Source organism: Pantherophis guttatus, chromosome 2, assembly GCF_059756535.1.
Source record: "Pantherophis guttatus breed Tessera chromosome 2, ASM5975653v1, whole genome shotgun sequence".
Lineage (NCBI taxonomy): Eukaryota > Metazoa > Chordata > Lepidosauria > Squamata > Colubridae > Pantherophis > Pantherophis guttatus.
Window position 1 is genome coordinate 220,090,924 of NC_142064.1, and position 17,539 is coordinate 220,108,462.

The following is a 17,539-nucleotide window of genomic DNA, read 5'->3' on the forward strand; positions in this document are numbered from 1 at the left end:
ATCAGGCTAAAAACCAGAAGACTGTGAGTTCCAATTCTATCTTAGGCACAAGGTCAACTTGGTGGCCTTGAAGTAGTCACGTTCTCTCAGCCGTAGGAAAGAGGCAATGGCAAACCACTTCTGAAAAACCTTGTCAAAAAACTGACTTGTCCAGAGAGTCTTTGAGAAACATATATGTTTAACAGGGGGAAAAAGGGTTACAAGAGCCTTCGCCAGGACTGACTTTTTCCAAAGAATTTAGAATCGCAGCCTTCTAGGTTATGATATATTGATGGATCAAAAAAAAATCCTATTTTCGTAATTATTCTTCAGTCCATAGTATTTTAGGATCTCATTACAATCCTCAGGATACCGGTAGAGTTCTTTCTTCTTTGAGATTACCCAGAGGTTTTTAGGCAATCAATATGACAAACCAATTCAAAGAAGAGAAAACTGTTTGAGATGATTTAGTGCCTTAACGTTTAGCAGCATAAAATTAAGAATAAACCACAGGCAAGGTTGTTGCTGTTTTCATATTATGTATTTTCTGGTTAGCCATTCTTGCTTGCTTATTCATTCATTCATTCAATTTGTGTTACCACACATCTCAAATTCGTGACTCTGGGCAGTTCATGTAATTAAAACAAACACAAAGAACAATAAACAAAATGCAGATAACAGTAAAAACAAAAATAACCCAATTAAACCAAATTGAAACCACTATCCCCATTAAAACCCCATAAAAATCAAATGGGCTACACTCTACAATAATGCAAAACATATGAAATGTGCTTTCTGATTCAGTTTTAATCTGGAATCAGCTATCAGAGAGCATCAAAGAGAGCAGTGTTTCACAAGCACAGCTACATGACTCTGGGGAAACAGGGAAGAAAAGAGGGAGAAAGAATAAGTCTTCACCATTCCATTCTTTCTTTCCCATTCTTTCTTCAAACTATCTGAGAATAGATTAAAATCATCATACCACAGTGGAAGAGGACTTGTCAAAATTGGGGAAGGTTATCCTAAGTAATCTAAGCCAAGGGTCTCCATCCGCACACACAGGTATCCAGGTAGCAGACAAAATCATGGCCCCCAATCTGTGGAAAAAAATGTCCTCCACAGAACTGGTCCCTGGCACCCAAAAGGTTGGGGGCTGCTGAGTAACCTTTTCACCAGCCTCCTCTGTTTTTGGACATCAAATAGGCCTTTGGTTCTGGAAATACCTTAATAAATAAATATATAGTTGACAGCAAGCAACTTGCTAAATATAATCATTCAATTCACTGAAAAAAACCACTGTTTTTCATACTTACAAAGAGCATCCTGGATATCCATGGATCTAAACATACATAACCTTAGCTGTTTTTTTTTTCATATTTGCAATCAAGAGTTGGGTTTTATAATCATTTTTTTAAATTCACATTTAAATTAGATTTTCTTTTACTATCCTGTATCTCATTTGTTTCTTCCCTTTTACATAAACATATAGAGAGACTCTGCATGTGGATGTGTGACAGACTATTTTGAGGTATCAGATAGTACAAAATATTTTTTTTTAATCCCAGAAAAAAAATCAAATAACACCATTAGACATTCTAATGTTCTTTAAATTATTTATAAGCACAATTTAGTACTTTGGTACTTCAGTGTTACTGTTTGTAGAATTGCTAAAGGAGCAGAAACCAATACTTTAATTTTTAAATGCATATTTCTATTTTGTGAATCAGTTTATTAGTCACATGTTTCTGACAGTTTTATTCAATCCTTAGATTTACACATTTTTTCTTTACATTTTATTTTTTTAATCTGAGTATGTATTAATTCTATAATCTAAACACTTCCTTTAAAAATGCTATTGCTATTTTTGCCTTGTGAGCAAGTCTTGTTGCATTTCACATTATTTTTCGGTTTATTTTTTTCCTTCTAGTCAAGCAGTTTTCTATTCTTCTCTATAGAATTACACTGTATGACTATCAAGCCATGTGTAGAACAACCAAAGAGAGTAGCGATAGTGCCCACACCTTATTGGATGTAAGTATTCTTCTACCGCTTATTATTACATTGTCATTTATTTCTAATCCTATATATCCTTATCAAAGTATCAATAATCTTTATTCCTAGTGTGTTTACGGTGTGTTTTTGGTGGTCAACAAAACATTATGGTAATTTTTTGAACTATTAGCTCACATGAATGTTGAAGACTTTTCAACATGTTTGTCCCAGTGGTGGGTTGCCCCCAGTTTAGACCGGTTTGCAAGAACCGGTAGTAAAACCGGCGGGAGGCCCTGCCTACCGCCCTGGATTTTGTCATCGGTGATCTGCGCATGCGCTTGCTTTGCATGCGCGATCCCATTGCAAACCGGTAGTAAATGTAAGTAGGACCCACCCCTGGTTTGTCCCTAATGTATGCTTGCCTCCTGGATTTGTAAATTGCCTGTAAATACATAATTTTCTATAAGCACGGTAAGCATTTCATATATTGTGTGAATACATTTCCTACCTTTGATCACAATGCGATGTATTTTGGAATATATGCATAAAATTGTACCATAATCATCATTTAGCTGAAAAATCAGGAATTTTAAAGACAATATTATATTTGTTTCTGGACAACTTATAAAACATGAATATTTTCTTATAACAGTAAATCATCAGTATAATCATTGTTGGATCAAAATTAGAATTTTTTTTTTAAAAAAAAGTTAAAAAAGTGTTATAAAGTAGGAACAATTACTACTAATTCATTTGATTTATATCCTACTTCTCCTTTAGGATCTCAAGAAGGCATATATACCACTATTGTCTTTATTTCCTCACAAAAGTGTTATGTTGGGCTGAGAGTTAGGTTGTGCTGACAAATAATGACAAGAGCTTTCATGATCTTGAACCAGTGTCTCCCCAGTTGTAATACACATATCACACTATTGATCTATAGGTTTTACGTTTATGAATTAAATAAAGTAGTGGCCTAACTCTAACTTACAAGCATTCTAATCAGGAGTTTGTGATAAGAAACATGATTGATATAAAATGAAAAATCACTACCATGAATAGTAAATTCATCGAGGGAGGGAGGGGAAGGGAAGGGAAGGGAAGGGAAGGAGGGAGGGAGGGAGGGAGGGAGGAAGGAAGGAAGGAAGGAAGGAAGGAAGGAAGGAAGGAAGGAAGGAAGGAAGGAAGTTTGTATTTATGTAATTTTAGCCCCATGTCATTCTTGCAATCTTCTGAGAAACATTTAATTGGGTTCTGTTAGATATACTGTCAGTGCAATTCAGCAAATTTGTTCAAGCATTCACTAAATGCTTCTTAAATTTTCTAGTAGTGAACAGGTGAATTTACAATATGAGTTATATCTCATATAAAACAATATGATTTATAACTCTCTCATCTATAGAAGTTTTTGAAACTTTCTAACCATTCGTGAGGTGATATCATGTCTGTCCTCATTTATTGTTATTTTGAACATTATGATTTTGGGATGATACTAGAAGACGCTGTAAATGAATGGTGGGGGAAATAGTTATAGAATAAATTAGTCTGGGAAGTAATAGAAGTGATAACAATTCAAGCAACATGTTATTATTTTTCCAATAATTATATCACACATAAACATCACAATAATAACTGTGCTAAAATCATAGTATTTTATTCATTTGTAGAAATGTTAATGTATTTAAAACATGATATACATCTGTCACTTAATATATAAATATTATACATTCTGACTTTTTGATTAAGTAATTTGTTTGTCTTCAGCCTTATAAAGCTTTCTTTGCTGCAGTCAAATGGATTGTGACTGAACTTGTCTTGTAAGTAAAACTTGTTCTGATTTGAAGATCATACTTTTCCATCTTTCATTCTTCTTGTTGTACCAGTTGAGTAATTTATGTACACTTTCAAATCCTTAGTGTATAATTTTAGCAGTTTAAAAAGTACTTAAAGCCTTATGGATTTCACAGTAATCATTTCCAAAATATAAACTAATAATGCAATTCAATACATGCCTACTCAAAAGTAGAATCCTATTATTTTCAGTGGAGCTAACTCCTGGGTAATTCAAATATAGGATTGCAGCCTAAATTTATTACTGTGGTTGCACTTAGATGTAATATAAATATTTGGCTGATTCCAGTTCTGCTTGGGTGGGCTACTAATGTGTGTATTTTCTCAGAGGATCTTCTGTTGTTCTCTAATTTCTTAAGTGATTGCAGCCCTATGATTGGCATATTTGAAGTTCATGCAAGATCTAGTGGTGTTTTCCACATGATATAGAGCTCCTGTCAATTCATAACAGTTTTAAAGTAAAAATGGATTATACACTTGAGTGGTAATTACTTTTGAATAACTGGACCGCACCAGTAAAGGATAAAGGACCTTTAACACTTTCATTAAGATCTGTTTGGTGGAGAGTAGGAATGGTGGGAGACATCGAACAATCTGTAATTGGCCAGGTTTATTACTTTACAGATATTCAGGACGTAGATTTAAATGAGATTTCTCATAGTGGGTAGAAGCAGGGATGAAATGCTCCCAGTTCAGACCGGATCGCCCGATCCAGTAGCGATGGCGGCGGGTGGTTCGGAGAACTGATAGCAAAAATCCCTGCACCACCACCCCAGCTGCCCAGCTGAGCTGCGCAATCATCAGAGGCTGTTTTTTTTTACTTTTAAAAGCATTTTTTCTACAATCTGTTCAGCTGAAAAAATGCTTTTAAAAGTGTAAAAAAAAAACCTCTGATGACTGCGCGGCTCAGCTGGGATCATCAGAGGCTTTTCAAAGCATTTTTTTCTGCAATCCCTTCGGCCGAAGAGGTTGTAGGAAAAAAAATGCCTATAAAAGCCTCTGGTGATCCCAGCTGACTTGCCTGATCGTCAGAGGCTTCTAAAAACATTTTTTTCTGCAACCACTTAAGGTTATAGAAAAAATGCTTTTAAAAGTTAAAAAAAAAAGTTGGCCACACCCATCCAGTCACATTACCCCACCACCACCAAGCCACGCCCACAGAACCGGTAGTAACAAATTTTAGATTTCACCCCTGGGTGGAAGGGAATGTGTGCGTATGATTTATTGCAAACTAAACCTGCAAAATTCAAAATAAAATTGAACCTTGATGATGACTGTAGAAAACAATATGGGTATTACAGGGTAAAGTTCAGAAAAATTATTGATTCTCGATTGTTTATGAAAACTGTTTTTCCTTTCAATCTGAACATTTAAAAGCTACTGCCATTGACTTTAGCCTTCACATAAACATGACTTGAAGCTGACAAATTTTCATAGGGAAGATGTATTTTTGTATCAGAAGGTTTTATCATTTCTGATAAAATCAGAAATAATATTTTACTGTTTATGAGCCTTTTGTGGGAATTTGAGATTTTGAGTATCCAAGATTGAATGAATGCGTCACGGGTAAATTTTAATCCCACAATCAAAGTGTTCTCTTTACTGGAAAAATAGCTACTGCAGCTTGTCATACACTAGAAAGTGCAATAAGGCATTTTAAAAATAAAATTCTTGGCTACAGGACAGTCCAGCAGCGATACCAATTTCAACAGAATTTGAAATTGTAAAATGAATTCAGCTGGGAGAAAATGTACAACTATAGGAGACTATATCTCATCATAAATTTAGCTGGATATCTGTTTTTGAACAGGCTGGAAAAAAATTATTACTGACAGTTAATGGTATGAACATGCCAGATGTAATCAAATGATATATTTTTGTGGCTTAGGTTTCTGGTGGAATTTAACCTATGCAATTGGTGGCATTCAGATCTTATAGCAAAGGGTAAGAATAATTTATATTAACAGATATATATTAACACCTGTGTTATTTGCTTTTATAAGAAGTTAAAGCTTCTACAAAGCTTGATGTACGACAAGAACCTCCAGTTTTCCTAAGGGTATGCACAGAACAGAAAATTTTATTTAACAATAGTTTTTGGACTTAGAGGGCTTTTCTAACACTATCTTAGTGATATGATCATTACTGCATTGTGTTTATTTTTTTTCCAAACACTGGGATTGCAGTAAACCAATTAAAGTTTCTTAGAGATGACATTGCTGGAAAAGCATGGGAGAGACAGTCACTACAGTAGTCTTGCAAGAATCAGTTCCAGTGCAAAAGTCTGTATTCCCCCCCAGAGTTTTGCAGCTCCTATGTAAATCCTATGTACCCAATAAATACATAATCTGGGCAGAAGTTGTGAAAGAGGAAAAAATGAATACCTACTCCCTACTGGTGGGCTTGTCCAATACAAGAAGCAAATTAAATACATCCATTGGGTTTTGTGGTTTAGGTTTCTGGTGGAATTTAATGTATGCAATTGGTGACATTCATAAGTATATGGCTAATATGGCTTTTGGATAGAGCAATTTTTTATGACACACTGTACTGAAAAAGAAATAATCTTGGTGGCTTGTCAAACAGCTACTCCAAAGCAACGCAAGGCACACTCAGTGGTGCTATTCAGCCGGTTCTATCTGGTTTGAGCGAACCAGTAGCGGCGACTGTGGGAGGCTCTGCCCACCTAGCGGACGTCATCACGTCCCGTTTTTGATGCTCTGCATATGTGCAGACGGCCCTGCGCATGTGCAGAGGTGGCGCATGCGAGCAAAGCAAACTGGCACGCATGCACACTCTCATTTGCGAACCCGTAGCGAAGGTAAGTGAATACTACCCACGGGCACACTGTATCATCCGGCTCACTCCCCAGAGCCACTTGGTTGAGAGAGAAAGTTATAGGAATTAAATAAATATTTTTTAAAAAAATCCTATGTAACCACTGTAATATTTTTACATGATTTACCAGTCTTAAGGAAGAAGGAAAGGAAGCATTCCTCAGGCCCAGCTGAAATTTTGCTTCCCTAGTGCCTAGATTTAAATCATTTGCAGTAGAAACATATATGGGGAGCCAATTTGGTGTAATGATTAAGGCACCAGACTAGAAACTGGGAAACTATGAGTTCTAGTTCCATGCTAGGTACAATGCCAGCTGGGTAACCTTGGGCCAGTCTCAGTCAATCTCTCTCTCCCTCCCTTCGCCCCTCTCTCTCCCTCCCTCCCTCCCTCCCCCCAGAAGCAGGCAATGGCCAACCTCTGCCAAGAAAATAGCATCTTTATTTGACTATTGCAAATTATAGGGTGGCAATGGTTGTTAGAGAAAGTCTGAGTCCTAAGGAGGTCACTGTCCCTCAGATAGGCAGGTGTGAGTCTCTTCTATTGAAGTGGGACCCTGGAGTTCAGTCGGACTTGTTGGTCACATACCTATCTCCCAGCTATGTTGCCACAGCCCTGCCCGCACTGCTCGATGTCTTGACTGAAGTGGCACTCGAACTCCCCAGCCTTTTGGTTGTGGGAGATTTTAATCTGCCTTCGATCGGCGAGTCATCTGAGACAGTCCGGGAGTTCATGGCCTCCATTGCAGCCATGGACCTGACTCAGGTTATTCAGGGCCCAACTCATAGGGGAGGACACACACTCGACCTGGTTTTTCTCTCTGGGCAGTGGATAAATGGTCATGGTAAGGAGGAACTTTCCATCACTCCCCTGTCATGGACTGACCATTCCCTCCTTAGACTGGACTTTCAATCTGCCAACCCTTGCCGCTGGGAGACGGGACCCATAAAATGGTTCCACCCCAGGCGCCTGATGGACCCAGAAAGGTTCTTGAAGGAGCTTGGGACATTCCCCACCTCTCAATCCTGCAATTCAGCTGAGGCTCTGGTGGCATCCTGGGAACGGGTGGCTACCGACGCCTTGGACAGAATTGCACCTTTGCGGCCTCTAACCTGACACAGATCCCAGATTGCTCCCTGGTTTTCCATGGAGCTCCGGGAAATGAAACGTCGGAAAAGACGCCTAGAGGAGAGTTGGAGGTCCTCCCAATCTGAATCTGACCAAACACAGTTAAGAACCCATATTAGGTCTTTTCTAGTGGCGATGGAAGCGACGAAACGAGATTACTTCGCCGCCCTCATTGCATCTGCAGAAAACCGCCCAACGGCCCTGTTTCGTGTGACCCGCTCCCTCCTCAATCAGGGAGCGAGGGAAGACCCTTTACAGGGCAGAGCTGACAATTTTGTACAGTTTCTGCATGATAAAATCGCTCAGATCAGATCAGATTGGACTCTTACTGGGCAGAATCCAATCGGGAGACTAGGGTGGGTCTTGAGAATAATATCTGGATTGAGTTTGACCCTGTTTCTGTCAAGGAACTAGACAGGATTATGGGCAAATTTAGTTCCTCCACTTGCTTATTGGACCCTGTCCCTCCTGGTTGGTTTCGGCTGCCAGGGAGGTGACTAGAGACTGGACCCAGGCAATTGTCAACGCTTTGTTGAGAGAGGGGAACTTCCCTGCCTCTCTTAAGGAGGAGGTGGTTCGACCTCTCCTCAAGAAGCCTTCCCTGGATCCAGACTCACTTAATAACTATCGTCCCATCTCCAACCTTCGCTTCATTGCGAAGGTTGTTAAGACTGTAGTGGCACAACAGCTCCCACAATTCCTGGAGGAAACAGAATACCTTGACCCATACCAATTGGGCTTCCGACACGGACACAGCATGGAAACTGCATTGGTCGCTCTGGTGAATGATCTCTGGCGGGCTCGGGATGGTGGTTGTTCCTCCATCCTGGTCCTACTTGACCTCTCAGAGGCTTCTGATACCATCGACCATGGTATCCTACTGCAGCGACTTGTGGGGTTGGGAGTGGGAGGCACTGTCTTACAGTGGTTCTCCTCCTACCTCTCGGGTTGCTTTCAGTTTGTATGGGCAGGAGGGCAGAGATCCACCCTGAGGCCCCTAAATTGTGGGGTGCCTCAGGGGTCGGTTCTCTCCCCCCTACTCTTTAATATCTATATGAAACCACTGGGTGAGATCATTCGTGGCTTTGGGGTGAGATATCATCAATATGCTGATGATACCCAATTATACATCTCCACCCCAGAGATGCCCTTTCCATGATGTCCTGTTGCCTGGAGGCGGTACGGGCCTGGATCGGCAGAAACAGACTCAAACTCAATCCCTCCAAGACTGAGTGGCTGTGGATGCCGGCATCTCGGGTTTCAGAGGCCCCATCACTTTTGATGGATGGGGAAAAACTTGCCCCTGTTGACAGGACTTGCAACTTGGGTGTCCTCCTGGATGCTCAGCTGTCCCTAGAAGACCATCTAATGGCCGTGACCAGGGGGGCCTTTGCACAGGTTCGCCTGGTGCGCCAGTTGCGCCCTTTCCTGTACCGAGATTATTATTATTATTATTATTATTATTATTATTATTATTATTATTATTTTATTTCTATACCGCCCTTCTCCTGAAGGACTCAGGGTGGTGTACAGCCTATTTAAAAACACAAGACAAAACAATGATTAAAAATTTAAAATGATTAAATAGATTTGGCTCAATTTAAAACCCCAGAAATTTAAAATACCCCAATTTAAAATTATTAAAAAATTATTCGCACAGTCACTCATGCCCAGGTTACTTCCCGCTTGGATCACTGCAATTCCCTCTACATGGGCCTGTCCCTGAGATGCACCCGGAGACTCCAGCTGATCCAGAATGCAGCCGCACGGGTTGTTACGGGAGCCCCTCGTTATTCCCATATAACACCCCTCCTGTGTGAGCTGCACTGGTTACCAGTGGTTCTCCGGGTCCACTTCAAGGTGCTGGTTCTCACCTATAAGGCCATACATGACTTAGGTCCGGGATATTTGCAGGACCTTCTCCTGCCTGCCTCTCACAGTCCTGTTCACTCACATAGGGCCGCTCTCCTCAGAGTTCTGACGGCAAGCCAATGTCGTCTAGCGGTGCCTAGGGGTAGGGCGTTCTCTGTGGGTGCTCCCACCCTCTGGAATGAGTTACCTACCAAGCTCCAGACGGCTCCTGATCTCTGCTCCTTCCGTCGGGACCTGAAGACTTGGCTGTTCAAGCAAATAGGCTGACTCTGATTCCGGGTTTTATTATTTATTATTAATTAGTTATTTGGTTTAAAATGGGATTTTATTGTACATGTTTCTTATCTTGTGTTCGCCGCCCTGAGTCCTTCAGGAGAAGGGTGGCAAATAAATACATGTAATAAATAAATAAATAAATAAATCATACTCTCTCACACTGTCCAATAAAATGGTTTCTTATCCACAACTCTTTGTTTTGGAAGAATTAGGAATAAATATGTGTTGTGGCTATATAATTAACTTGCATCCTTCTTTCCTTAAGGACACAGGTTTTCCATTACCTCAGTAGATAGTGATACTGCCCTTTAGAATTTACTTTACACTGGAAACTGAGCATATAATTATACACGTCACCTTCTCCCTTTCGTTAATTACTAGGAGCCTGCAAAGTACCCCCTCATCTTGATCACAAAAAAGGCATCATTTTAATGCAGTTGATGTTTATAGTCGATTGCATGAGCTGGCAGTCATAGGAGAGACGATTACCAGCACAGATCCAAAAAACTAGACAGCAAGATGTTTTATCCCATCCTAATGAGATTTATGAAATCAGCAGCTAATACACCTTGCATCTTTCCTTTTCCTTTTTCTTTTTTGGCTGGGTTGGAGGAGGATGGTAGTTCCTGACTATATCTTGCAAAACAGAAAGAAAATATTCACAGTTATTTGCATCCTATTTTTACTTTGAAAAATTCAGTAAAGAATATATGGCATCTGTTAACCCTGCTGATCATAGGAATCCCAAATGTTAAGTTCAATAATTCTATGGCATCAGGTACCCCTTATCACGTACAAATAGACACAATTTGCGGGCATGGATGTATGTTGGTTTTAAAGAAAACCTAAAATAAAACTTGAGGATGTGGGATTTTCTTTTAATTTTTCACCTTGACTTCAACTGAAAGAAATTTGGACTGGATCCAAACTTAAGTCATATTTAATATAGACCCACTGCAGTTAGTGAATGTTAAACTGGTTGGCACCAACCTGTACCATTGATTTTCATGTGTCTCCTCTGACAGAATTGTCATAATTGGTCATCAATATTTTAAACAATAGCTAACTAGGTAAGGGATGTGGAGCAGATGGAATGTACATTTGCATACTCTGTAGCCTTGTCATGGACACCAAAGTAATGATAGTAACAATATATTATAAATAACCGGATATCAAAACCACACACATTTAAACTAATAATATTAAAATAACCAGACGAAGTGGTGGGCAAAATGCAAAACTGCAGACCCGGCAATACGATGAGAATAACACAAAGAACAACAATAAGGAAAATATTAAAAATAATTGATTTAAAGCTTCTCCAAACAGTTTTAAGATAGGGAAGGGTAAGGTTAAGCAATTAAATAAGTTTGGCTTTTCAAAACAGCATTCAGTAAACAATAAAGTTGCATTGCAAATACAAAGTATGGTATTAATACCACTCTTGTCAGTTGCATGAATTTTACCAATGAGAACAATACTGCCATAATTCCCATGGCTAACTAGGTGTTGTTGTTTTTTTAGAAGTAAGGGTGGGAATGACTATGAAATTCCCTTCAGTTCTACTAAGTACATCTATATTGTTGCTGATACATTCACAAATATTAAATTTACTCATGTATGCAGTTACCATTGAATCAGTATCCCATGTCTTTCTTATGGCCAAACTATTGTTAGAGTAAAGACATGTATTATAAGAATATACTTTAGTACATTGTGTCTTCTTATAAATGTCTTCTTTAATTATAAAATAAATCTTATGTATTACCAGCATAAATCACAGGGTGGCAGGAGCACTGTAATCATTTCACAAGGTCCAACATATTGATACAGCATCTCACACCGAAGAACTGTAAATGAAGTCATTATCAAAACCCTTCAGTCTCTCTTATTTTCTTTAGCTCAGCGATTGAAGCAAACCCTAGAGCCTTGTGACACTGAATATCCAGCTTTTGTTTCTGAACGCACAATCAAGGAGACCACAGGAAATATTTATTGCGACAACTGCTTCAAGTAAGTACTTAATTCTTTTTCCATGGAGTTGGTTGAAAAATTCCGAACTTCATGCTCCTCTCATGGAAAACTGGCTTACTCTAATCCCATCAGAATGGATAATATTTAGACTGTGATACTCATAAATTTAATAAGTAAATCAGGTAAAGCCGTGTGACCTTAGTACTTCATAGGAGCCCTTCTTGAGATTCTGTCTGCTGCAGTTCCATAATCCCAAGAGTAAACAATGGCAAGACATACAAACTGAGTCACTGTTTTATCTGTTACATTAGCTGATCTTTTATTCAAACTATACAACCACAAATTTAGACCCAAGGGAAAACACAGTCCAAGTCAAGGGGGAAGGTATATGAGGCCTGGTTGATTATACTATGTAGGAGGCATATCATCCAAATTTTATGCATTCCTATTTCCTGATACAGTAGAATTATAATACCTGTGGTCAAGGAAATGTCATTTTGAGGCACTAAAACTGGTTCCAAAATTAGCAACATGTTACTAATTTATGTTGGAATGACCTGGAAACTTGGCTCACCCTTTGTTCCAGGTTTGTAACCCAGCATAGACACATGTGTCATGATTAGAAAAAGGAACTGAAATGCAGAATTGTTGGTATGTCACATTAGAAGTCAAAGCAACAGATGTTCAACACCATAATAAGTGGGAAAGTTTTGAGATGTTTGATACAATCCTTCTTTTGCACAGTTTCCTCTCAAAACTGAGAATATTGATACAACAAGAGACAGATATTCACAAATCTATGCACAGAACTACATGGAGCTTAGGAAAAGAAAAACACTAGCTATTTATTTCCTTTCTGGTTCTGAAGAGAAGAAAGGAATATTTTAGATATGGACACAGTGAAAACCGAGCCAGGAGGCAGGTTTAAGCTAGACTTAACTGGTTGCTAATTCTCTGCATTTAGGTATTAGCCAAAAAGACCAAGGGAATGATCTCTCTCTGTAAACTCTAAACTCTCAACACTATGAACATAACCATGTTTATAGTATTTTGATACTTAAATAGACTGCAATTCAATCTCAAAGGCATTTTAAATGAGGTAGGAAGAGACTGGTCACCTGAACACCCTGTAGTAACTCCTCCTAGTTTACTCAGAAGCAGATGACATTTATTAGCTAGTTCCTCCACAGTCAATTTTATAGTCCCTTGGTAGATAAATTAGCTGCTGATGTAGTTACCAGATGTAGATACTTCTATCAGATTTTTGTTCTTCTGTGTTTCAGAACTGCACAGTGAATACATGAATCTTTGTGAAACTTTACACTTAAGAGAATTTCCTCACTAGATGATGTTTTATATATCCTAGTATCTTCTTTATTATTGGTTTCTGTCTTCCCCATTACATTTTGTATCTGTTAAGTTCAGTAATATTATAATGCTTGAAAATAAGACTGGCCATCTCCTCAAATAAATAAATAAATAAATAAATAAATAAATAAATAAATAAATAAATAAATAAATAAATAAAGTTGGTGAAAATTTGAAATAGCAATAATCAACCCACAGATTTTTATACCGTAGGATCTAGTACAATTTTTTTTAATTTACAAAGTTAAGCACAGGGAAAACATTTCAAATGTGATATCCACATCATTTAATGCTTTGTGTATGATTATATAAAAAGGAATTATAATTCAACATGGCCAGCTTTTTCTTATGTGAAATAAAAATATACCATTGATATTTTCAATAGTATTTTCAGGTCAGGGAGTATACTTGGATTGAATCAGTAGGAAAAATGACTTTACTTAAAATTATGCCGTTTAAGAATAATAAATTGTGATAAATTTTCTCAGAAAATCATTTCATATTCCGTGGTAGAAATAAATCTTCTATGCTAATAATATGTTGATCTCAAGGCACCCATGATTTTTTTCACAGCAAGAAGTAGTAAACCAAAGAAATGAGTGCTAAAGACTCATGGGAACATTCTTCATGGTATAATTTATACAATTACTGTCATTTGCAATCAGCAAATGGTGACATAGGGCAGATGCTCAATGTTCTGCTTCTGACATCACAGTGTTTTTGCATAGCTTTGCTGGTTCTTTGTGGAATGGGAAGTTACTTCCATTGAAAGAGAGAGAGAGAGAAGGAAGGAAGGAAGGAAAGAGATAGATAGAGAGAGAGAGAGAGAAAGAAAGAAAGAAAGAGAAAGAAAGAAAGAAAGAAAGAAAGAAAGAAAGAAAGAAAGAAAGAAAGAAAGAAAGAAAGAGCTCAAAGCACTGTACCCAACAGTTAGGCTTCTCTGTAAACATAAAATGTGGGAAATAGTGTTGATGGAGGAGTTTATTCATAAAAGAGATTCCATAAATGGATCCTGAGGAGATACAGTTACTGTTTGAGACTATACCACATCAGAGAGAATATGTTTAAATTGGCTCTGTGATTCAGATGTCACTTTTTTCGAAGTGTGTCTCACGCCATGTTTTAATAATATAATCTGAAAGCCTTTGCAGATTTCTTTCTGCCTGTTCCAGCCTGAAAACTAATTTAAATCTACATGTGGTAGATAAAGGAGGGGTGTGCAATAGCAAGCCCCTACCCAATTTCCTGTAGGGACCTATTGCCCTATTAAATCTATGTAACTGTGGTGTTCCCTTTTTGCCATGATCTTGAACTTGAATCACTGCAAGTCACTGCACGCAGAGCTGCCCTCGAAAGTGATGCAAGAAGCTGAAGCTGGCAGAAATGTCATGCTTACCAGGAAAAAGCAAGCTACCATTTTGGGAATAGCTATATTGGCTCCTGGAAAGCTTATGTCTCCAGCTGGGAGTGCTAGTTATAAAGCTTTTTAAAATTTACATTTTTATTACTTTCTAACTCTGCTACAGATAGATTTACCTATCTAATATTGTCAGCTCTACGATGTAGATCAGGTCAGGAAACTGACTCCACAAGAAGGTTAGACATATACTTTTGTGAGATAGTCTGTAGTAGCAGAATTTCACAAGTTTTCTTCAGCAGTTAAAGACACTAAACTTGTTAGCTGCAAAGCTAACAAGCAAAGCTAACAAGCCCAGGTTTGAGACCCAAGAGCTGCACAATAGGGTGAGCTCCTGTTCCTGCCTCAGCTCCTGCCCACCTAGCAGTTTGGAAGCATGCAAGTGCAAGTAGATAAATAGGTACCACATTGGTGGGAAGGTAACAGTGTTCCAATGTGCCTTTGGTGTTTAGCCATGCTGGTCACATGATCACGGAAAATGTCTTTAGGGGATTCTGGATCCCTTGGCCAAAAAAAAAAAAAAAAAAAAGACCTTAGAGTCGGACACGACATGGAAAACTTTACCTTTACTCTTTCCTTTTTTTTGTCCATTCAGTCGGGGAGGAACCAGCCTCAATCTCTTCCTAGCATATGTCCTTTTCCAGGGTTTAAGGAATACTTCTGCCCTTCATGAACCCATCTCCATGGCTCTCTACAAATGTGTCCTGACTGGGACAGCATTCAATGAGTTTCCAACTTTGAAATGAGAAATAGATGGGGGTCCAAAAGCAGGTCCTCTTGGGCACGTAGCCTTTGATATGGAATAACCTTCCCACCCCAATGGTCAGTTTGGTCCCTTCCTAGTTGCCATCCCAACACAGTATTCAGGCAGTGTTCTACCAAAGAGGCTTCAATGAAGGGGGAGACGCTAGGTGATTGGAACCAGCTGCAAGCAGAACCTGGTTGTCCAGGGGTGAGATGATATTTAAGTTAGTCAACTTAATAAAACACAAATGAATGTTTTCATTTGTGTTTTATTCTGTTGATTGTAAGCCACCTTAAAATCTATAGGAACTAGATAAGTTTATCCAAACATCCAAACTGTAAATAAGTCCTTTGAGGAGGCATTGAAATTAATTTACATAGAAGCCATTGTTAACCTTCTACAAGTTCTCTTGCCATGTTTACATTATATGAATATCACTATTTTCTGTTCTTGGCTACAAACATATATCAAAAAGCCATTTGTACAAGATATAAAATGACCTCATCTCAATAAGCATGATGAGTTGTAAGATTCTTCCGTGTGGAAGTAGACAACACACAATCAAATCCTGGAAATAATTAATCCATTTTTGAATGTGTAACACATGCGAGTTGGTTTCTTTCTTCTCTTTCTCTTGACAAAAATGCATTATTTGTACTTCATGAATTGCAGTGTTTACATTATTTTCCAAAATATAGGGGCCTTGGAGAATGTAGGAGCCTAAAAGAAAATAAGAATTATGTAGGAATGCCGTTTTGGTTATGATTTGGCAGGCATAATCAATAATTTTTGACATCCTATATCCCACTGATTATGAAATTAATCTTCTAGTTAAAAAGCAATTCAGAAGAAGTCAGGCTATATTTTTTGAACCTCTGTGCCTGTCAACAAGAATTAGAAAATTGGGTATTGCTACAGTGCTTTTCACATTTTCCAGGAAGTGATTATTGACTCATTCATTTCAATTTTTAAAGATAGAAGCATCTACAATAAACTGAAGAAGATAATGATCCAAATCTTATTAATGAATTATGAAATTCTAAACAGATTTACTTAGCAGTAAATTCAAATGAGCTCCATGAAATGTATTGCTTGGTTACAGTTTCAAGATTGCAGCATCAGTCCACCTGAAACTCTCAATAAGTTTCTTTTCATTTTTATTCAGGTTCATTGGATTTAACTTTAGGTGAATAGCATTTTGCTGTTCAAAGAATTTCCAGTTCCTTTTGTAACCTAATTGATGGTTTGTTTTGTTTTTTTATGTGCTTTTTTTTTAGAAGAAAAGAAAACATGCATATGCTGCTTCTTATCTAGCAGAACCTTGTAGTTTAAATAAATACATAACTGATTTAAAAATGGAGGAAGAAAAGAAAAGGAAGGGGCAATTTGGCAGTTTTCCTATCATGTTGAATATAGGTATAAAAAAGAAAACATCAAAGAAAAAAAAGGGAGTGAATATAACTACTTCAACTATGTGAGAGGTTAGAAGTTAATTGTGAAATATTTTATATATACAGTCCAGCGAGAATGGTTTGATTTACAAGCCTTTAAATCCCAGGGCCAAATTTTGCATTGCTTTAGCTCACTTTCTGGAGGGAAATGTTTTTGGCTGTTGCCTTTAGAGATAAGATTTGTGAGGTTCCATCTCATGCCTCTGATTATCTATGCTTTTTTATAAGCTCAGGGTCCTTCAAAGGATTTGTGTTTAATTATTTCAAAATAATTCAGCTTTAGCGTTATACAGTATTCCAGTATTCTGACAATATGCTTATATGGTGAAACTGTAAATGTAAAGGCAATCCCTTCACAAAATTCACCTTATTTTTAACCATTGATCAGAGCAATTTAATTCTTTCAAAACATCAATATCTGTTTAAGCCTTACATGCAGTGGTGGGTTGCTACCGGTTCTCCACGATTCTTGCGAACCAGTAGTGGAAATTTTGAGTAGTTCGGAGAACCGGTAAATACCACCTCTGCCTGGCCCTGCCTCCAATCTATTTGTTGCCTCCCGAGTCCCAGCTGATCGGCTAGAAGGAAAAAATTAGGGCTCACTTGACAAAGAAGAGGAAAAAAACAAAACAAGACACCTTAGCTTTAAAT

General features: G+C 38.1%; 1 protein-coding gene across 3 annotated transcripts in view; it reads left to right on the top strand.

The window, feature by feature from the left end:
- CACNA2D3 (calcium voltage-gated channel auxiliary subunit alpha2delta 3) overlaps positions 1-17,539 on the top strand; it is a 563,616-nt gene that overhangs the window by 528,983 nt on the left and 17,094 nt on the right. For all 3 annotated transcript variants that reach the window (XM_060688326.2, XM_060688328.2, XM_060688327.2), the window contains 4 exons: positions 1,935-2,010; positions 3,736-3,788; positions 5,711-5,766; positions 11,835-11,946. In XM_060688326.2, coding sequence (XP_060544309.2) covers positions 1,935-2,010; positions 3,736-3,788; positions 5,711-5,766; positions 11,835-11,946 — 297 coding nt within the window. The remainder of the gene's footprint in view (positions 1-1,934; positions 2,011-3,735; positions 3,789-5,710; positions 5,767-11,834; positions 11,947-17,539) is intronic.